At 36.1% G+C, this 19,579-nt stretch overlaps 1 protein-coding gene across 2 annotated transcripts in view; it reads right to left on the bottom strand.

Annotated features, from left to right (window-relative positions):
* Positions 1-19,579, bottom strand: part of LOC115214083 — a 60,165-nt gene that overhangs the window by 27,493 nt on the left and 13,093 nt on the right. For both annotated transcript variants that reach the window (XM_029783129.2, XM_029783130.2), the window contains exons 4-6: positions 16,109-16,559; positions 12,484-12,635; positions 10,542-10,653 (exon numbers count right to left, since the gene is read on the bottom strand). In XM_029783129.2, the coding sequence (XP_029638989.1) occupies positions 10,542-10,653; positions 12,484-12,635; positions 16,109-16,559 (715 nt within the window). The remainder of the gene's footprint in view (positions 1-10,541; positions 10,654-12,483; positions 12,636-16,108; positions 16,560-19,579) is intronic.

The following is a 19,579-nucleotide window of genomic DNA, read 5'->3' as shown; positions in this document are numbered from 1 at the left end:
GCAAAATGTGGGAGTAGTTAGGAATCTAAATCGAAGGGGACAGACACTCACACAACTACAGTTTTATATATATAGATATACATAGCGCAGTAGTGGTGAGATGTGACAGCAAAGAAAAGCATACATTCACTCTCTGCATGCAATTAGACTCGGAAAGTTCGTGAGGAACCCATTGACCCAATTTGCTGACTTTTCCGATAGCACACAGGTCTCAATGAATGGTTGAATGACCAAATCCAAGCTTCTCTGCTAGTTCCTCAACAGTTACGATGAGATTTTGTTCCACCAGGGTTTTCAGGATGTCCTTGTCGAGTTCTACAGATCTTTCAGGATGAGGCTCGTCTTCTAGGCTGTAGTTTATGGCTCGGAATTTCTGGAACCACCATTGACACTGCCTTACGCTTATTGTCCAATCCCCATATACTGCATTAATATTTCTTGTACTTTCCGTTGCGTTGTTGTCTTTATTGAACTCATAAAGCAAAAGATGCCAAATATGCTCCTTGTTACTTCCAATATAGCTTTGAAAAAAATAGCTGTTAAAATCGAAATGCACTCTTCAAAACTTGCACTATGAATAAGGACAAGATAAAATTACTACCTGCTTTTATAGCAAGTTAATATAAGTAGTTTATCCCATTCCCCTCTGACATTAGTTCAAGCTGTTGAAAAACCGCATTATTATATATATATATACATACATACATACATACATATACACACACACTCTCTCTCTCACACACATGCACACATTATATTCTGTTATTGTTTTATTTGTTTCAGCCTTGAGGTTGTGGCCATGCTGGATCATGTGTGTGTGTGTGTGTCTATCTGTCTGTCTGTCTGTATGTATATATGTATATGTATGTGTGTGAACAACAATATTTTCAACAGATGTGTTGCAAATGTATCTGATTGTTCTCAAGCTTCAATACTGTGTGTGTGTGTATGTATGTATGTATGTATGTATATGTATGTATGTATGTATGTATGTGTGTATGTATGTATGTGTGTGTGTGTGTGTATGTATGTGTGTGAGTATGTGTGTGTATGTATGTATGTATGTATGAGTGTATGTTTACTTTATTACTAACACAAGCCACTACGGTTATTTAATGTAAAGTCTTCCTCAAATCACTCTCTCTGGCTATTTACTCTCTTCCAAGAACATTTTCACTCACTCTTATCTGTTAGCTTCCCATACATTTTACTCATGTATCTATCAGCGTCATAGTCGTCATCGCATTCTATTGTCTACCTGTCAACACACTGAATTAGTTTCACTTTATTCGTAGCGCACTGTGTGTGTGCGTTTGCGTGTGGTGTAAACCAGACTAAGAAAAGCATTTGACACACACACCAGAATGTGAGTTTTCTGTAAATTTTGCTTAATTGGAGTTTAAATTTTAAAAACTGGAGCTGGCATGACGCGATGCATTCTACTCTTAAAATTGCTAGGTAAATTGTAATTGAAGAAATCCTATATTGTAGATTTGTATAACTCCCAAAGGGAGGCAGATAAAATCTGCCTTTTATAATAAGAGATATATATATACTAGCAGTATCGCCCGGCGTTGCTCGGGTTTGTAAGGGAAATAACTATATAAGCATTTTTAGAGAGTTATGGCCAAAAAATAGCAAAAAAATGCATTAAAAATTGAAAAAAAATTAAGGTAATTTTTTTTTAAAATCGTTGACACATCGTAGATATTTTTAGAGAGTTACTTCCGTTATATAATAACGAAAAATATGATGGTAAATTTTTTTTAAATCGTAGACTCATCGTAGACACGCGCTAATACCCAGAAGGGCTCGATATGAATCACGACTATAAGATACCCGCTTTTGGTTAAACTGCACCGCAAAATGTGGGAGTAGTTACGAATCTAAATCATAGGAGACAGACACACAACTTCACTCTTATATATAAAGATATAAGCCACGTAGTTATATACACATACTTTGTTATATACACATTCTTAAAAGAAAATGTTATTTTGAACACATCATTTACAAAGAATAAAATATTTTTTGGTTTTTCTCAACCCTTTCGTTACTATATTTCTGACCAAAATACACCCCTTATGTGTTTCAATTAATTTCTAACGTAATCATAAATTTAGTCTGGTTTCATTAAACAACTATAACTTTTTTATTTATGAATATATTAATCTGATTTTTGGAAGATAATTTAGTGAAATGTTCTCAACCAATTCTATACTATAATTTTTGTCACAAAGTGACTCTAATTGCAGGTAGATACAGGTAAATTCAACAATATATAAAATTATTAAAACTTTGTTCAAACATCGCTATAGAAAATGGGTTATTAGCTAATATTCAATTGGGTATACAACAAAATTTTACGATAGAATTTGTTATTCTGGGTAACTTTCTAATACCCATAATAATATTTATGGTAAAATAGGCCTTAATTTCATTTAAGGTTGTGGGAAATAACAAACTATCGTTTCTTTCGCTTTGTTTAGGTTGAGATCAAATACCACATGCTTTTTTTTTTCAGTCATAGAGTTAGATTTATGAAGGTCTTCAGTAGAAAATCCTTCGAATTCTGACTCGCTGCTTGATATAATGAAATTCGTATCCATTTTTTGTCAGAATTACAAATTTTGAAAACACAATAGGAACAAATTTCGGAAAAAAATCTCCCATAATTCACGGAATTAAAATTACACTTCGATTTTTGTACAAAACTGTAGTTGAACTGTTTACGAAGTATAATACGTGTTTTCACGAATGTTCTAAAGAGATTTACTCTGATATTCTCATTTAAATATGAATAGGTAAATTCGGGCGGCTTGGTCACATTAACCAAAATTTTTTTCGGGCGGTTTGGTAACGATGTGTATGCGTGTGTGTGAGGAATGACACACACACACTCACGCACGCACACATGTACATCAATGCTTTTATGAGCGTCATAGAGAGAAACAAATATTACATCGCCATCGCCATAGCCATCGCCATCGCCATAGCCATCGCCATCGCCATAGCCATCGCCATCGCCATCGCCATAGCCATCGCCATCGCCATAGCCATCGCCATAGCATTCTATTTTCTACCTGTCAACACACAGTGAATTAGTTTCAGTTTATTCATTGCACACTGTGTGTGTGCGTTTGCGTGTGCTGTAAACCAGACTAAGAAAAGCATTTGACACACACACCAGAATGTGAGTTTTCTGTAAATTTTGCTTAATTGGAGTTTAAATTTTAAAAACTGGACCTGGCATGACGCGATGCATTGTACTCTTAAAAATGCTAGGTAAATTGTAATTGAAGAAATCCTATATTGTAGATTTGTATAACTCCCAAAGGGAGGCAGATAAAATCTGCCTTTTATAATAAGAGATATATATATATATATATATACACACACATATATATATATATATATATATATACACACACATATATATATATATATACACACACATATATATATATATATACACACATATATATATATATATATATATATATACTAGCAGTATCGCCCGGCGTTGCTCGGGTTTGTAAGGGAAATAATTATATAAGCATTTTTAGAGATGTAAAGTATAATAGCCATCTCAATATGGCTAACCACAAAGGGGGAGGGGTGTTACTGTAGCTTTTTACGTTCTGAGATTGAATAATAAATTTTAGAGAGTTACTTCCCTTATATATGTCAAAAATGGATTAAAAATGGGAAAAATTGATGGTAAATTTTTTTTTAAATCGTAGACGCGCGCTAATACCCAGACGGTCTCGATATGAATCACGACTATAAGATACCCGGTTTTGGTTAAACTGCACCGCAAAATGTGGGAGTAGTTAGGAATCTAAATCGTAGGAGACAGACAAACAACCTCACTTTTATATATAAAGATTTCCTCTATTTACATAATATTGAGGTCTCTTTCTTTCTTTTGTTATCTTACTGTTTTTACCAATATATATATATATATATATAAATATATATATAGTTACAGAGATGTACTTGCATAGCAAGTGACTTGATCTGAGATCGTGTGCTGGAACGAAAACAGTTGCAGCGTTGAAGGTGTTTATAAGCCATTTAAGAAACACACAAAAACCGTTAGATTCACTTCAACATGTAAATTTAATTTGTGAAAATATTTTCGTCGCTTTGAGACCGCGACCTGTTAGCACGATATTTTTGTCAGTGAACAGGTCGCGGTCTCAAAGCGACGAAAATATTTTGGCAAATTAAATTTAAATGTTGAAGTGAATGTAACGGTTTTTGTGTGTTTCTTAAATGGCTTACAAACACCTTCCACGCTGCAATATATATACACACATATATATATATGTATGTATGTATGTATGTGTGTATATGTGTATGCATGTATGTGTGTGTGTGTGCGTGTCTGTGCTTGTGATTGTCCTCCACCACTGCTTGACAACGAATGTTGGTTTGTTTACATCCCTGTCACCTAGTGGTTTGACAAAGGAAACAGATAGAATAAGTACAATGCTTACAAAAATAAAAGTGGAGTTGATTCATTAAACTACAATTCTTCAAGGCATTGCCCCAGCATGGCCACAGACCAATGGCTGGAAAAAGCAGAAGAATAAAAGAATACATTCTCTGCTTTGGTCTTATGTTCAAGGCATGAGAAAGCTTGAGTTTACATGAGAAGGCCTAACAGACCTGGTAGAAACAGCAGCCAAATCTCCCTCAAATCACACCTTACTGTCTTATGTATGTATATATATATGAGCCAATGAGGGGGACCTCTACATGGTAGCTAGACCTGGTAGAAATAGCAGCCAAATTTCCCCCAAATCACACCTTACTGTCTTATCTATGTATATATGTATGTATGAGCCTATGAGGGAGACCCCTACATGGCAGCTAGATATGGTAGAAATAGCAGCCAAATCTCCTTCAAATCACACCTTACTGTCTTATCTTTCTGCTACTTGGATATAGGTCTTATATTCTTCGTAAAAAACTTTCCTGTCACATACAAGCACACACACACGCACCCTCACACACACATGCGCACACACACACACACACACACACACACACGCACGTTAGCTTACAATTTTATTTATATATTTGCGTGTCTATGTGTGGAAAGAGGAAGTGGGAGGCAGAGTGAAAGAATCACTCACTACAGTAAGTGAATTACTTTCATTTTATTCGTTGCCCACTGTGTGTGTGCGTTTGCGTGTGGTGTAAACCAGACTAAGAAAAGCATTTGACACACACACCAGAATGTGAGTTTTCTGTAAATTTTGCTTAATTGGAGTTTAAATTTTAAAAACTGGACCTGGCATGACGCGATGCATTGTACTCTCAAAAATGCTAGGTAAATTGTAATTGAAGAAATCCTATATTGTAGATTTGTATAACTCCCAAAGGGAGGCAGATAAAATCTGCCTTTTATAATAAGAGATATATATATATATATATATATATATATATATACTAGCAGTATCACCCGGCGTTGCTCGGGTTTGTAAGGGAAATAATTATATAAGCATTTTTAGAGATGTAAAGTATAATAGCCATCTCAATATGGCTAACCACAAAGGGGGAGGGGTGTTACTGTAGCTTTTTACGTTCTGAGATTGAATAATAAATTTTAGAGAGTTACTTCCCTTATATATGTCAAAAATGGATTAAAAATGGGAAAAATTGATGGTAAATTTTTTTTTAAATCGTAGACGCGCGCTAATACCCAGACGGTCTCGATATGAATCACGACTATAAGATACCCGGTTTTGGTTAAACTGCACCGCAAAATGTGGGAGTAGTTAGGAATCTAAATCGTAGGAGACAGACACACAACCTCACTTTTATATATAAAGATTTCCTCTATTTACATAATATTGAGGTCTCTTTCTTTCTTTTGTTATCTTACTGTTTTTACCAATATATATATATATATATATATAAATATATATATAGTTACAGAGATGTACTTGCATAGCAAGTGACTTGATCTGAGATCGTGTGCTGGAACGAAAACAGTTGCAGCGTTGAAGGTGTTTATAAGCCATTTAAGAAACACACAAAAACCGTTAGATTCACTTCAACATGTAAATTTAATTTGTGAAAATATTTTCGTCGCTTTGAGACCGCGACCTGTTAGCACGATATTTTTGTCAGTGAACAGGTCGCGGTCTCAAAGCGACGAAAATATTTTGGCAAATTAAATTTAAATGTTGAAGTGAATGTAACGGTTTTTGTGTGTTTCTTAAATGGCTTACAAACACCTTCCACGCTGCAATATATATATACACACATATATATATATATGTATGTATGTATGTATGTGTGTATATGTGTATGCATGTATGTGTGTGTGTGTGTGCGTGTCTGTGCTTGTGATTGTCCTCCACCACTGCTTGACAACGAATGTTGGTTTGTTTACATCCCTGTCACCTAGTGGTTTGACAAAGGAAACAGATCGAATAAGTACAATGCTTACAAAAATAAAAGTGGAGTTGATTCATTAAACTACAATTCTTCAAGGCATTGCCCCAGCATGGCCACAGACCAATGGCTGGAAAAAGCAGAAGAATAAAAGAATACATTCTCTGCTTTGGTCTTATGTTCAAGGCATGAGAAAGCTTGAGTTTACATGAGAAGGCCTAACAGACCTGGTAGAAACAGCAGCCAAATCTCCCTCAAATCACACCTTACTGTCTTATGTATGTATATATATGAGCCAATGAGGGGGACCTCTACATGGTAGCTAGACCTGGTAGAAATAGCAGCCAAATTTCCCCCAAATCACACCTTACTGTCTTATCTATGTATATATGTATGTATGAGCCTATGAGGGAGACCCCTACATGGCAGCTAGACATGGTAGAAATAGCAGCCAAATCTCCTTCAAATCACACCTTACTGTCTTATCTTTCTGCTACTTGGATATAGGTCTTATATTCTTCGTAAAAAACTTTCCTGTCACATACAAGCACACACACATGCTACACACACACACACACACACACACGCACGTTAGCTTACAATTTTATTTATATATTTGCGTGTCTATGTGTGGAAAGAGGAAGTGGGAGGCAGAGTGAAAGAATCACTCACTACAGTAAGTGAATTACTTTCATTTTATTCGTTGCCCACTGTGTGTGTGCGTTTGCGTGTGGTGTAAACCAGACTAAGAAAAGCATTTGACACACACACCAGAATGTGAGTTTTCTGTAAATTTTGCTTAATTGGAGTTTAAATTTTAAAAACTGGACCTGGCATGACGCGATGCATTGTACTCTCAAAAATGCTAGGTAAATTGTAATTGAAGAAATCCTATATTGTAGATTTGTATAACTCCCAAAGGGAGGCAGATAAAATCTGCCTTTTATAATAAGAGATATATATATATATATATATATATATATATACATACACACACATACATACATATACATATTTAAAATTTAAAACAAAGATACACTGGGTGTAAGTTAAGTTAAGGTGTTGGACTACTGACACAAGGTCATGAAAATCAAATTGTATTTCTACAGCAAAGAGGCAGGCCTGGAAAGCCTGGAAAAATAGTGGAAGTAGAGAATTATATCAGGTAGCATGAAGAGAAGCTGGGTGACAGGTTTACATAGCAAAAGGAATAGCAGAAGGTAAAAGATTTGCCAATGTTCTACAACATGAGGATCAGAGGTGTGAGATGTTCAGGGTTGTAAAGCAGTGTATCAGAGAATAGAGATGTGATGGGTAAGAAATATATGTGAATGGACAATAGTATGCTTGCAATTAGTGATTCAGTGAAGAAAGATGTATAAAAGTGTCACTATGAAAGGTTACCAACTGTGAGAATGTACAGAAGGAGAGCCTTTCAGGTATAGAACCATCTGAGGAACTAGCCATCAGAGTTGATAGCAGCATAATAGAAAAGGCAATTAAAGATATGAAGACAGGGAAAGCCCCTGGGAGATGCTTAAAATACCTGGCAGAGCAGGAAATGGCCAAGTCACTACTAAAGATAATCAGGTTATCCAGGAAGGTGTCATCTCCAACAACTGGTGTAGTAGTATTATAGTTAGCTGCTATAAGGTGATGCCTTAGATAGAAACAATTACAAAGGCATCAAACTGCTGGACCAGGTCATAAAAGTTACAGAGAATTATAGCGCAACTGGATAGGAATAGAATTAAACTAGATGAGATGCTTCTGTGCTTGGGAAGAAAACCACAGAAGCCATCTTCCTAGAGAAACAACTGCAGGAGAAGTATTTAGCCTTATTGCAGAATTAGAGAAGAAATTTCAGGTATGGAAGCAAAACCTGGAATCAAACGTTAACCTAACGAAGACCAAAGTTGTTAGGAAGAAAGTGGGTAAGAGTATCTTTCACTTTCTTTCAATTTCCATGCCATGTTAGAAATCCAGATTTTACACAATTTGTACAATTGAAGCAAATGCAAAATATTTCATCAGAAATATGGTAAATTGAAAATTAGATTGTTTGTTTCCATGGTAGAGTCAGTTTTGTTATATGGTGCCGAAACTTGGTCCGTTACCAAAAGGTGTGAAAACCAAATAGATGGCTGCTACACAAGAAAGTTACATGGAGAACTCATTTAACCAACAAGCAGCTTCATCAAGATCTGCTCAAAGTGACAGAATATTCAGCAGAGAAGAATGAGAATGTCTGGTCATTGCATCAGGCACTCAGAAGAACGTGTGCGTCAACTGGTCTTATGGCAGTCAGTTGAAGGAAGAGACAACAGGAAAAGAAAATGTCTAACCTTTGTGGACAACTTGCTTCAAGACAGTGGAATCACAAATGTTGAAATTTAACAACATGCACGAGGAACCATGATAGATGGCATGCTTGCATGAAATCATTGAAGCATTCGAGAAGACAGCCAAACTAAACTAAAACTGCTTCAATCAATTTTGAAAATAAAGATGAATTTAGTGAAATAACTTTGTTATTATTATTAATCTAATATTTGGAATGCGCATAGCTAAGTGAAGGTGCATGGCTCAGTGGTTAGAGCGTCGAACTTACAATCGTGAGGTTGAGAGCTCGAATCCCGGACCAGGCTGTGTGTTGTGTTCTTGAGCAAGACACTTTATTTCACGTTCCTCCAGTTCACTCAGCTGTACAAATGAATTGCGACGTCACAGGTGCCAAGCCGTATCGACCTTAGCCTTTCCCTTGGAAAACATTGGTGGCATGGAGAGGGGAGGCTGGTATGCATGGGCGACTGCTGGTCTACCATAAACAACCTTGCCCAGACTTGTGCCTGGGAGGGTAACTTTCTAGGTGCAATCCCACGGTCTGTGTCATGACCGAAAGGGTCTCAGTATTTGGAATGTAAATTAACATAATTTTTTGATGGAAAAGGGTTTTAACCCTTTAACATTCAGATTACTCTGTCAAATGTAATGCTATTCATATTGGTTGGAATTAATCATGTGTTATCTCATAGCTTTGAGACTTTGATGAGGCGATTCCTTATTTTTAGAATGACTAGAATAACATTGAGGAATAAGTCTGAGAGGCTGGATCTGGTTAGTTTGAATATAAAACAGGTAAAATATTTTGTTTGGCCTGATATGGCAGGTTGACCTGCTAAAGGGTTACTTTAGTTTATTTTACAACAATAAGATGGTATTACAGAACCAGGACAGTCCCAGACAGGTTGGTATCAAATGGATTTAGAACGAAACAAAAAAAATTTAATGACTCCAAAAGACTGGTTCTTCATGGCTTTTACCAAAAGAAAGACAGAAGTCCTATAGGACAGAAAGTTTATTTATTTCTGGAAATATTACCAGAAGTTTGTCTGAGACCCAGGTAAACAATAGCTAAGTTAAATTTAATATATTTTTATACAGAAAAAATTTTAAAAAGTGTAATTAAGAATAATTATGCAATAAGGAAAAGGTAGTATTACTTAATCACTAATTAAAACTCAATGAGCTAATGCTGTCTTTTTTTCATCAAGTAATTATTATTTTTGACTAAATTTTTGATTGTTAAGGCTTACTATATTAACAAATGTAGTAACTTAACTATTGTTTTTCATGCAGATGGTGTCTCTCAGTGATCAACTTCTTTGATTTAATTTTTAATTTTAATAATTATTTTTTGATACACCGGGAAACAGAAGCAATGTTGTAAAATGAAGTGTTCAGGTCTTCAGTAAGCAATGAAATATCAGCAATGGGTTTGAAATCAAGACCTATGTATTGGTAGTCAAATTCCATTACCACTTGATCAGACTTGCAACTCTCATTTCCACCCCAACAACAATACAAGGCAGAGGGATAAATAGCAAATGTCCATAGCACAGTGAGTAAGAAAGCTCCCCTCCTATAGTCCCATTGATGTGGCTACCGGTCAACAAGGATTAATTAAACTGTGTAGCATGTTGATTCTGCTGCTGTTGCTGCTGCTTATGGTGTTAGTAAAACGTTGGTAACAATGGTTATAAAGACGATGATGATGATGATAATTATAATGACGATGGTGTTGTTGATGACCATGGTGATTTCTGAGATGTCTGATGCAAAATACTCACTTGACTGCCGAGCCAGTTTCTGCAGTTTCCGCTTTCTCAAGAGACGAGATCTGCGGTCCCGTTGGACTCGTTCTGCCTCTTCTGAAGAACTGGAACTTTCTGAGAGCCTCTCCTGAGAATAATAAAAGTACATATTTAATTCAATGAATTCTACAAGTGTTTAAATCTGATGGAGGTGATTTATTATAGGCTGGTGTCTTCAACATTAGTCATGGCTTGATTAGTAATTTGCAAGTGAAACTGATAGATGAAAATTGAAAGAAGTTTGTTGTGTGTGTGGGTATAAGTTCTAAAACTTAAACAGAAACACAACAAAGGAACAAATGGAAGATTGACCCACAAGACATTGATGCTGCTCTTTCCTTGTCAGTTCCCAAAAACCTTACAATCTCATGCCTTTAAAGATAATATTGTTAACTTTTGGTAGTGTCAACAGCAAGAAGTTGCTGGGAATAACTGGGAATATAAATATGTGTGTGTGTGTGAATATACGTATATATATATATATATATAGGGAAAGTTTACGAAAAAAACAAAAGATGAAGACAGGTGGTGTACAAAACAAACAGATGTATTAGTATAACGCTCAGGAATATAAAAAATTTTTTAAAGTTTCGAGCCTACGCTCTTCTACAGAAAGGTACACAGAAAAAACAAGGAGAGAAAAAATGTGTGTAGTGGCTAACGATCTATCATATATATATATATATATATATATATATATATATCATCATCATCATCGTTTAGCGTCCGTTTTCCATGCTAGCATGGGTTGGACGGTTCTACTGGGGTCTGTGAAGCCAGAAGGCTTCATCAGGCCCAGTCAAATCTGGCAATGTTTCTACGGCTGGATGCCCTTCCTAATGCCATATATATACACATAAAGAAATAATCAATATTAAAGTTATTTTTTAACCAAAGTTTAATAAATTTCATCAAATAAAATGAATCAGATTGGATGTAAAAAACAGATTAAGTTTTTATTTCATATTTCATATTCTCATACAATTGTTTCAGACAAAAGGACCAAGATTTTCATAAATAGAACATCATAAAGCTCAAATTTGTCCTCTTCAGTAGGTGAGATTTAAAATATACACAGAATTTTTTCAATTACTTGCATATTCATTCTTCCACTCACCATTATTTGAAATGAGACAGAAAACATTGAAGGACTTGGCTAGTTACATATCTAATATTTAAATTTTTGACTTCCTCATTATTAAAGAAAATATCACATGATCACGTGACCGACCAGGCTATCAGATGTTGCTACACATTGTTTTAGCCTTCAAATGACTGATGCGGTCACAGGAGTGTGACGAAAGAACTCTGGCCAAAATAAGATTAAGATTAATGTAAAAAATAAATAACACTGAAGCAAAGTAACACCAAATATATAGTGCGTGTGTTTTTATTGGCTAAACTGGCAAAATGACCATTCCGAAATACAACAGTATATATATATATATATATATATATATATATATATATATATATATATATAAAATAATAATATTAGGGAGTATAACTCCAAAACTTACAGGGAAAAATTCAATTAAGTATTAAATCAAATTTCACAATATAAATATATAATATATATAAATTAGAGAAAAACCACTATTATGCAATCCAAACAATGATAGACATAAACCAAATCATAAATAAAATTTATTTTAAAACATACAACTAGATCACAAAAAGTCCAAAAATGAATAAACAATATTTTTACTTATTATATATTGTTTATTCATTTTTGTACTTTTTTTTTATCTAGTTCATCATCATCATCATCATCATCATCATCAATATGTTTTAAAATATATTTGATTTTTTATTTATGATTTGGTTTATGTCTATCATTGTTTGAATTGCATAATAGTGGTTTTTCTCTAATGTTCTATATTGGCTTTATATGAGAAAGAAGTGGAGAGAGGCTCACCTGGGATGGGTTACTGTTGCTAACAGTCTTCTTAGCCATGTCGATCAAGTTCCTGTCATAGTCCGAAGTATCTGATGGTTCTTCCGTAAGGGAGTCTTGGTGATTTGGCACACAGTGGTCAGTCTCTTTGGTTGATGTAGCAATACTGGCATCTAACATAATAAAGTACATGTTATTTTGTGTGTGAGAGAGAGAGAGAGAGGGAGGGAGAGAGAGTGTATGCATGTGCATGAATATATACATATGTACATATGCATATATGTATGTGCATTTATTTATATTTATATATATATATATATATTATATATATATATATATATATATATACATATATATATACATATACACATATATAAGATGTATGTAACTACATACATATGCATGTACATATATATATATATGTATATAATATTATTAATGTTCTTTCTGTATATATAGAATATATAGAACTGTTAAAAAGAAGTGCTCGAGAGGAACCCGATACAAAAGCTACGAATTAAGATATAAACTCAAATTAGGTAACCATACTCATACATTTATAAATTCGACTTAAAATGTGTATTAATAAGTATCGACACATGAATATTTTAAAAAATATATATAAAATAAATATATATATATATATATATATATAATATATATATATATAAATGTATATAAAAATACATATAAATTAAAACCCATGTGGGATATGTATGGAAGGAAGTGTGAGAAAAAGAGGACTGAAAAAAATTTTTTTGTACTGAAATTAAGTGCGGTTAAGAGTTTTGATTAAAAGATCCATAGAGTTTGGTGTGGTTTTTAAAAATATAAATGGTATATAGGGTATATAATACAGTTCGAGGAGGTTCACTTTCAATGACCGTTTCTAGAGTTCACGTCCTGGTAGAAAAATTAATAAATCTTACAAACCATGAGGACAACATATCCTCCATCAGGAAAAGTATCCTCATAAAATCACATTCTTGATACTTGATTTTTTATTACCCACAAGAGGCCAACAAAGAAGGGACAAGAAACATATGACAGCAAGATGAGATGGAAATGAAAAATGAAATGAAGCTTTTTGGCCCCACCTCCAAGTGGCTTCATTTATACCTTACTTCGATCTGCGTGATAGTTTTGGTCAAATTTTCTATATTTTTTGGTGACCCTTGGATAATCATATCCAGGGTCTGTCCTTTCTAACTTTTGTATGCTGTTTTTGTGGCCTGGAGAACCATTATTTTTTCTTCGTTTCTGAGTAGTATAGTGGCTACTATCCAGGCTACATCAATTTCCGGTGGCATACCTTCTGCCCTCACCCTGGAAGCATGCCTCCCAAGGTATGTGGGTAGAAGAACCACTCCTTCAGTTTTTAATGGGGTTGCCGAGTGTAGCACGGAAATAGCCACCTCTCAGAAATGCACCTCCACTGTCCCATATTTCATTCCTCTGGCAAGATACATGATTTCTTGCTAGACTGATTTTAATGCCTTTTCAGTCTGTGTCATTGCCATTATTTCTACCTTCCCTGCTTCTGTAGAATAGGTTCTATAAATTATTGTTCTCTCCTTTGTGTCAATTATCATTTCTGGAGGAGGGGACTCCTTTACATCATATCTCTCTCTACTCAGCATATTCTTATAATTCTTTAGCACCGATAAATCAACCTCACTATTGTGGCTCCTTGCAACGAAGATGTTAGCTCCGAGGAGGTGAAGTCTTCATATTGCATCATTCTTTGAAGTGGGGAAGCGTCAACAGTCTGCCATAAGGCAGCAAAACAAGTCAAACAAAGTGTTCAAAAGACACACAAAACAAGCAATAGTACACCAAAAAAAAAAGGATGGCGTCATACCATAAAATCACATTCTTGATACTTTTGATTCTTACAGAATGATGCATATATATAAAAAAGAAATTTCTGTTTTTCTTATGTATGCAAATGAGTGGAGAGCATGGAATGGTAGGACAAGTACATTAACCTATTGAAATTTAATTCTGACTAAACACAGCACAATGAAATTTTCACTGTACTAAGAGCTAAAAGGTTTCAAGTTGCAGGCACTCTTAATGTCCACATTTCCATGCCTGCACGGGTGGATGGAATTCACTGAGGCAGATATTGTTTGGCCAGATGCTCCTCCCATCACCAAAAAATGACAATAATAAGCAAACAGTAGAGTGTTGACTAAGTGCTATAAAGAATCCAGTCTGACTATTTAGTGGGACCCTCAATATTATATTTAAATTCCTCTTTAACATGAAGAAAAACATGACCATTAACTACTTAGGTGTTTCAAACTCTTAACTGGTTGCTCTCGGTTACTACTGGTAACATGTAACCCAGTACAACCTGTTATATGCTTGGGTCATTGGTGACTAAACTAGCTTGCTTGGTGAGGAGGGTGACTTACTAGACTCCTGTGGGATGAAAAACAGAAACTATCAAAAGACAGAGGAACTCAAGAGAGTCGACAGCTATCCAATAATGTGTTAACCCTTTTGTTACCATATTTCTGTCAACATATGCTGCTTTTGTTTCAATTTATTTTTAAGATAATGAAGAATTTAGTAAGATAATTTCTCATTAAGCTGGGGGTCTGAAAACAAATTAGCATAAGATTTTGATAGAAAATTATAATTTAAACCATTTTCAAAGAATAAGTTTATGTCATAAAACCTGAGGCGGTCTCAGGTGGGTTGGTATCAAAAGGGTTAAGGTACATAGCCTGGTATTTAGGGTGTGGCACTCACAACCATGAGATCATGGCTTCAATCCCCAGACCAGCTGCGTTTTGTGTTCTTGAGCAAAACCCTTCATTTCATGTTGTTCTAGTTCACTCGGCTATAAATGGGTAATCTTATGACAAATTGGTATACAAGGGTGAGATGGTGACTCAGGCAAATAACCTGAATGGAGGTCTTGTGAACCACGTTTTCTATTCAGCGATTGAAAGAACGAATTGTACAGCCCATTCTGTGAATCCTGACTGGTTGGGACTGGTTGATCAATTATGTTGATGATGATGTTAACAGAAGATAGAAAGACTAAGAAAAGCATGAAACACAATTACTATTCTGTAAAATATTGGCCTTCTTCATTTTATTTGATTTTGTCCTGGTTGTGTCTGAGGATATAGAATTCAGTAAAGGCCTTACAGCATGCAGATGGATACGTAATGATGTCCCAAAGGATTTCCTAGCAATAAAGTGACATTACTCACACATGTTTTAATGAAAGCTATTTCTTGTGCAGCTCATGGAGCTCAAGAATTAGTGCGTGTACAACATGGAGAGCTATAAAATAATGGCTCACCAAAATACCAACACACTTTTGCTTTTAGACCAGGGAAACATCTATTCTTTAAAAGTCATGGGGCCCAAAAAATAGAAAAAGACTGGTATTTCTTGTTGTGGTGGTGGTGGGGGAGGAAAAAAAAAAGCTATTGCAATATAGGAAACTATCAAAAATATGGTTATATCCTGCTTATACAAAATGTCTCACAGTGAATAATGTTCCTTACCTAGGGAGAAGCATCTAGCCATAGAATATTGCTGCCTGAAGATTTCTTGTCCAACCCCTGCCAGCAAAAAAGAAGTGAACATAAAGAAAGGATGACAAGAAAGATAAATATCTCACCTTCAATCTCAGATTCCGAGGTGCTCAACTTCCTTTGGGCTTTGACATTTCGCAGGTGTTTAAGCTTTTCTAACAACTGCTTCCGTTTTGATGACAGTTCTTCATCATCATTCAACTCATCTTCAGAGACAGCTGCTTCAGTTTTGCTACCTTCAGAAATCTCTTCTTCTTCTTTTTCTTTTTGTTCCTGTTGCAATGAATTCTTTGTACTCTGAAGATCCTTCCATTCACTGAGAGCTTTATTTGCAGCTTTTGTAGGAGTTGAGCTCCGTAGAACATAGTTCTTTTGCTGTAAGGTGTCCAAACTCTTTTGGTGTGTAACTTGAATTAGCTCAGGGTAGGTTTCGAAGAGAATGTTGACCCAACTTTTATTTATGTTATATTTCTGTAAGTTTGGGATGACTGTGTTAAGAAAATGGTACTTCATCGACTGTGATGTATGACTAGTGATCTGGAATTAAAAATTAGAAGAAAACTCATTAATAAGTAAATATGATAGGCGCAGGAGTGGCTGTGTGGTAAGTAGCTCGCTAACCTTTGACGTGTTCAGACGTGTTTTTTGGCTGCTCCAGTTGTCATGTGCTTCGACGTGAAATGTTGAATTTTTGAGACTCGACTACAGGTAGGCATTTGTTGAATTTTATTTAGGGGCCTAGTGAAGTTTATTGCTTTGCATTTAATATTTTTTTAGCAAGTAATAGACTACACTTTGCTCCGGACAATTTTTCTGCCTGTAGTCGAGTGTAAAGACTCACTTTGCAGTGAGAATTGTATTTTTGAAGAGGCGTAGTTCCTCTGCAAAAATTGTGTTTTGGAAATTGTCTTTGTGTTATCCACTGGAATTACCAAGGAGTACCAAGGATTATTTTATCAAGGTGTTTTACCAGCTGTACATTTGGCCTGGAATACAATTTTTGGGCCGAAAAAAGTAAAAAAAAAAAAAAAAAAAAAAGAAAAAATTAATTCCCTTGTCTGGATTTGAACTCTCTTCCTCCGTCTATCGTTTATTTTTAAAAAAAGAACTTTTTTTGAACTGCTATTTCTAATTTTGTTTCTTCCCTTCTGTTGTGTTTTTCATTCTCTCTTTTGTATCTTATTTTATTTTATTACATTTTGAACTGATTTTGAACCTTACGTTATGCAAAGGAATTCACTGTGTGGGAATTGACACCTCCCAAAAAATATTTGAAACAGCTAGAGGAAAAGACCGTGGTGCTGAGGACATACTCGAAGTCGCTCGACACCATAGCAGTCTTCCCAAAGGCTACTATTTTAAACGAGCTGGCAGACTACATGCCAGCCATTAAATATATCGCACGGGGAGTTAAATACGCAACAGTTTGGTTGCTATTTGACTCCCCTAAAGCAGCTTGCGAATTTGCAAGCCAGCCTATCGAAGGCGAAGAGATATTGTTTCTCCCCAATTACAAGGGAGAAAAATTGTTGAGAGCTTGGATATGTGGCTTACCACCAGGCGTTGAGCCCGAGTGGATAGAGGACTCTATTCGCCGGGGCTTGGATGGTAGCAGTTCCAAGCTACTGAACGTAAAAGTGCAGCCTGCAGCTGATTGGGAGGGGTCAAAAGCTGTTTTGACCCTATGGACCCAGTCAGCCAAAAGTCTGGTTTTTCCGGACTTTTTGAGGATGGCCGGGTCCAGGTATCCGGTGATGCTTGAGGGACACCCCCCCAAGTGTCACCTGCGCCTGGAGACCGGCCACATTAAGAAGAACTGCCCCAAGGACCAAAGTAGGATCCTGGAGCAGTTGATGTCGGAGCCTCTCCCTGCTCCCCCAATGGAGGGAGAGAAACAGAACGAGGAAGCGGTGACTTCCTCAACGAGAAAACGAAAAGTGGGGAACAATGGTGACCCACTAAAAGACCCGGGAGTTACGGGAGAAAGAGTGGACCCGGCGTGTGCAATACCGGAACCCCAACCTCCCGTGGCTCACGGTAAAAAGAAAAAAAGAAAGAAGAGAAACGGGACGCTGCCAGCGGAATGTAACACGCAGACGGCGTCTCCCATGTCTCCTCCGGCGGTTGTGTGGCCAGAGAAATATTATGTAGTCCTCTTCTACAAAGGAGGAACATTAGAAAATGAAATAGGTAAAATGAGGAAAGAGGCCAATGGGAGGGACTTCAGTCCTGCGCGGAGGATCCCGAGTGGCCTTCGCAGCTGGCTGCGGAGGTCCTATGGGATAACGATCGGTGCAGGATCGCGAACGCTTTCCCAGAGGACTCCTTCAATTTATACCTGTATGCGGGGGCCTGACGAAGAACGATTGCCTCAATGAAGCAAGAGCGTTCATCAGCCGGGTAACGTGAATCTGTTTTTGTATTATATTGAGAAAGAGGTTTATTGCCTCTTGTAAAATTTTTGAATTTGTAATATGTAAAATTTGGAATTTTTGTGAATTTTGGAATTTTTTGTGAAGTTATTGAAAAAGGAACAATGTCTTAGAGAAGCGGAAGTCTGCGGGCGCTTTCATCTTCTCCCATCATCATCTTCACTTCATCACCATCATTCATTAATGTCTATGTCCAGCCCGTAGCTACTATCTGTGTACTGCCCTTGTGGAAAATTAAATAAAATAAAGTAGCTTGCTAACCAACCACATGGTTCCGGGTTCAGTCCCACTGCATGGCATCTTGGGCAAGTGTCTTCTGCTATAGTCCCGGGCCGACCAATGCCTTGTGAGTGGATTTGGTAGACGGAAACTGAAAGAAGCCTGTCGTATATATGTATATATATATAAGTGTGTGGTTGTATATGTTTATGTGTCTGTGTTTGTCCCCCTAGCATGCTTGACAACCGATGCGTGTGTTTACGTCCCCGTCACTTAGCGGTTTGGCCAAAGAGACCGATAGAATAAGTACTGGCTTACAAAGAATAAGTCCCGGGGTCGATTTGCTCGACTAAAGGCGGTGCTCCAGCATGGCCGCAGTCAAATGACTGAAACAAGTAAAAGAGTAAAGAGTAAAAGAGTATGATGAGGTGGTTAAAGCATGATGGTAGTCTCTAGTCTGAGAAAGACAGTTCTACAGTTTCTTGCTGAAGAACCTGCATGAATGTTTTGTTTGTGTGGTACATTAGCTTATTCCCTACATCAGATCGATGTTGTCTGAACAGGTGCATGGTGTACCACACACCAGGTGCCAAAGTGATTGTAGAGCAACGGGAGACAAAGCGTTTTGCTGAAGAACATAATGCACCACCCGCTCCAGGAATTGAAATCAAGATCTTGTAATTGTGAGTGTAACACTGTAATCACTAGGCCATGAACCCTCATACACATGCACATATAGATGCATTCTTGTATATATATATATGTATATATATATATATAATATATATATATATATGTATGTACACACATATAATATATGTACACACATATATATATATGTATGTATATATATATATATATGTATATATATATATGTATATATATATATATTATATGTATATATAT

The sequence above is a fragment of the Octopus sinensis genome, linkage group LG7, assembly GCF_006345805.1.
Source record: "Octopus sinensis linkage group LG7, ASM634580v1, whole genome shotgun sequence".
Taxonomy (NCBI): domain Eukaryota; kingdom Metazoa; phylum Mollusca; class Cephalopoda; order Octopoda; family Octopodidae; genus Octopus; species Octopus sinensis.
Note: the sequence above shows the minus strand (reverse complement) of the source record. Positions and strands in the feature narration are given on the sequence as shown.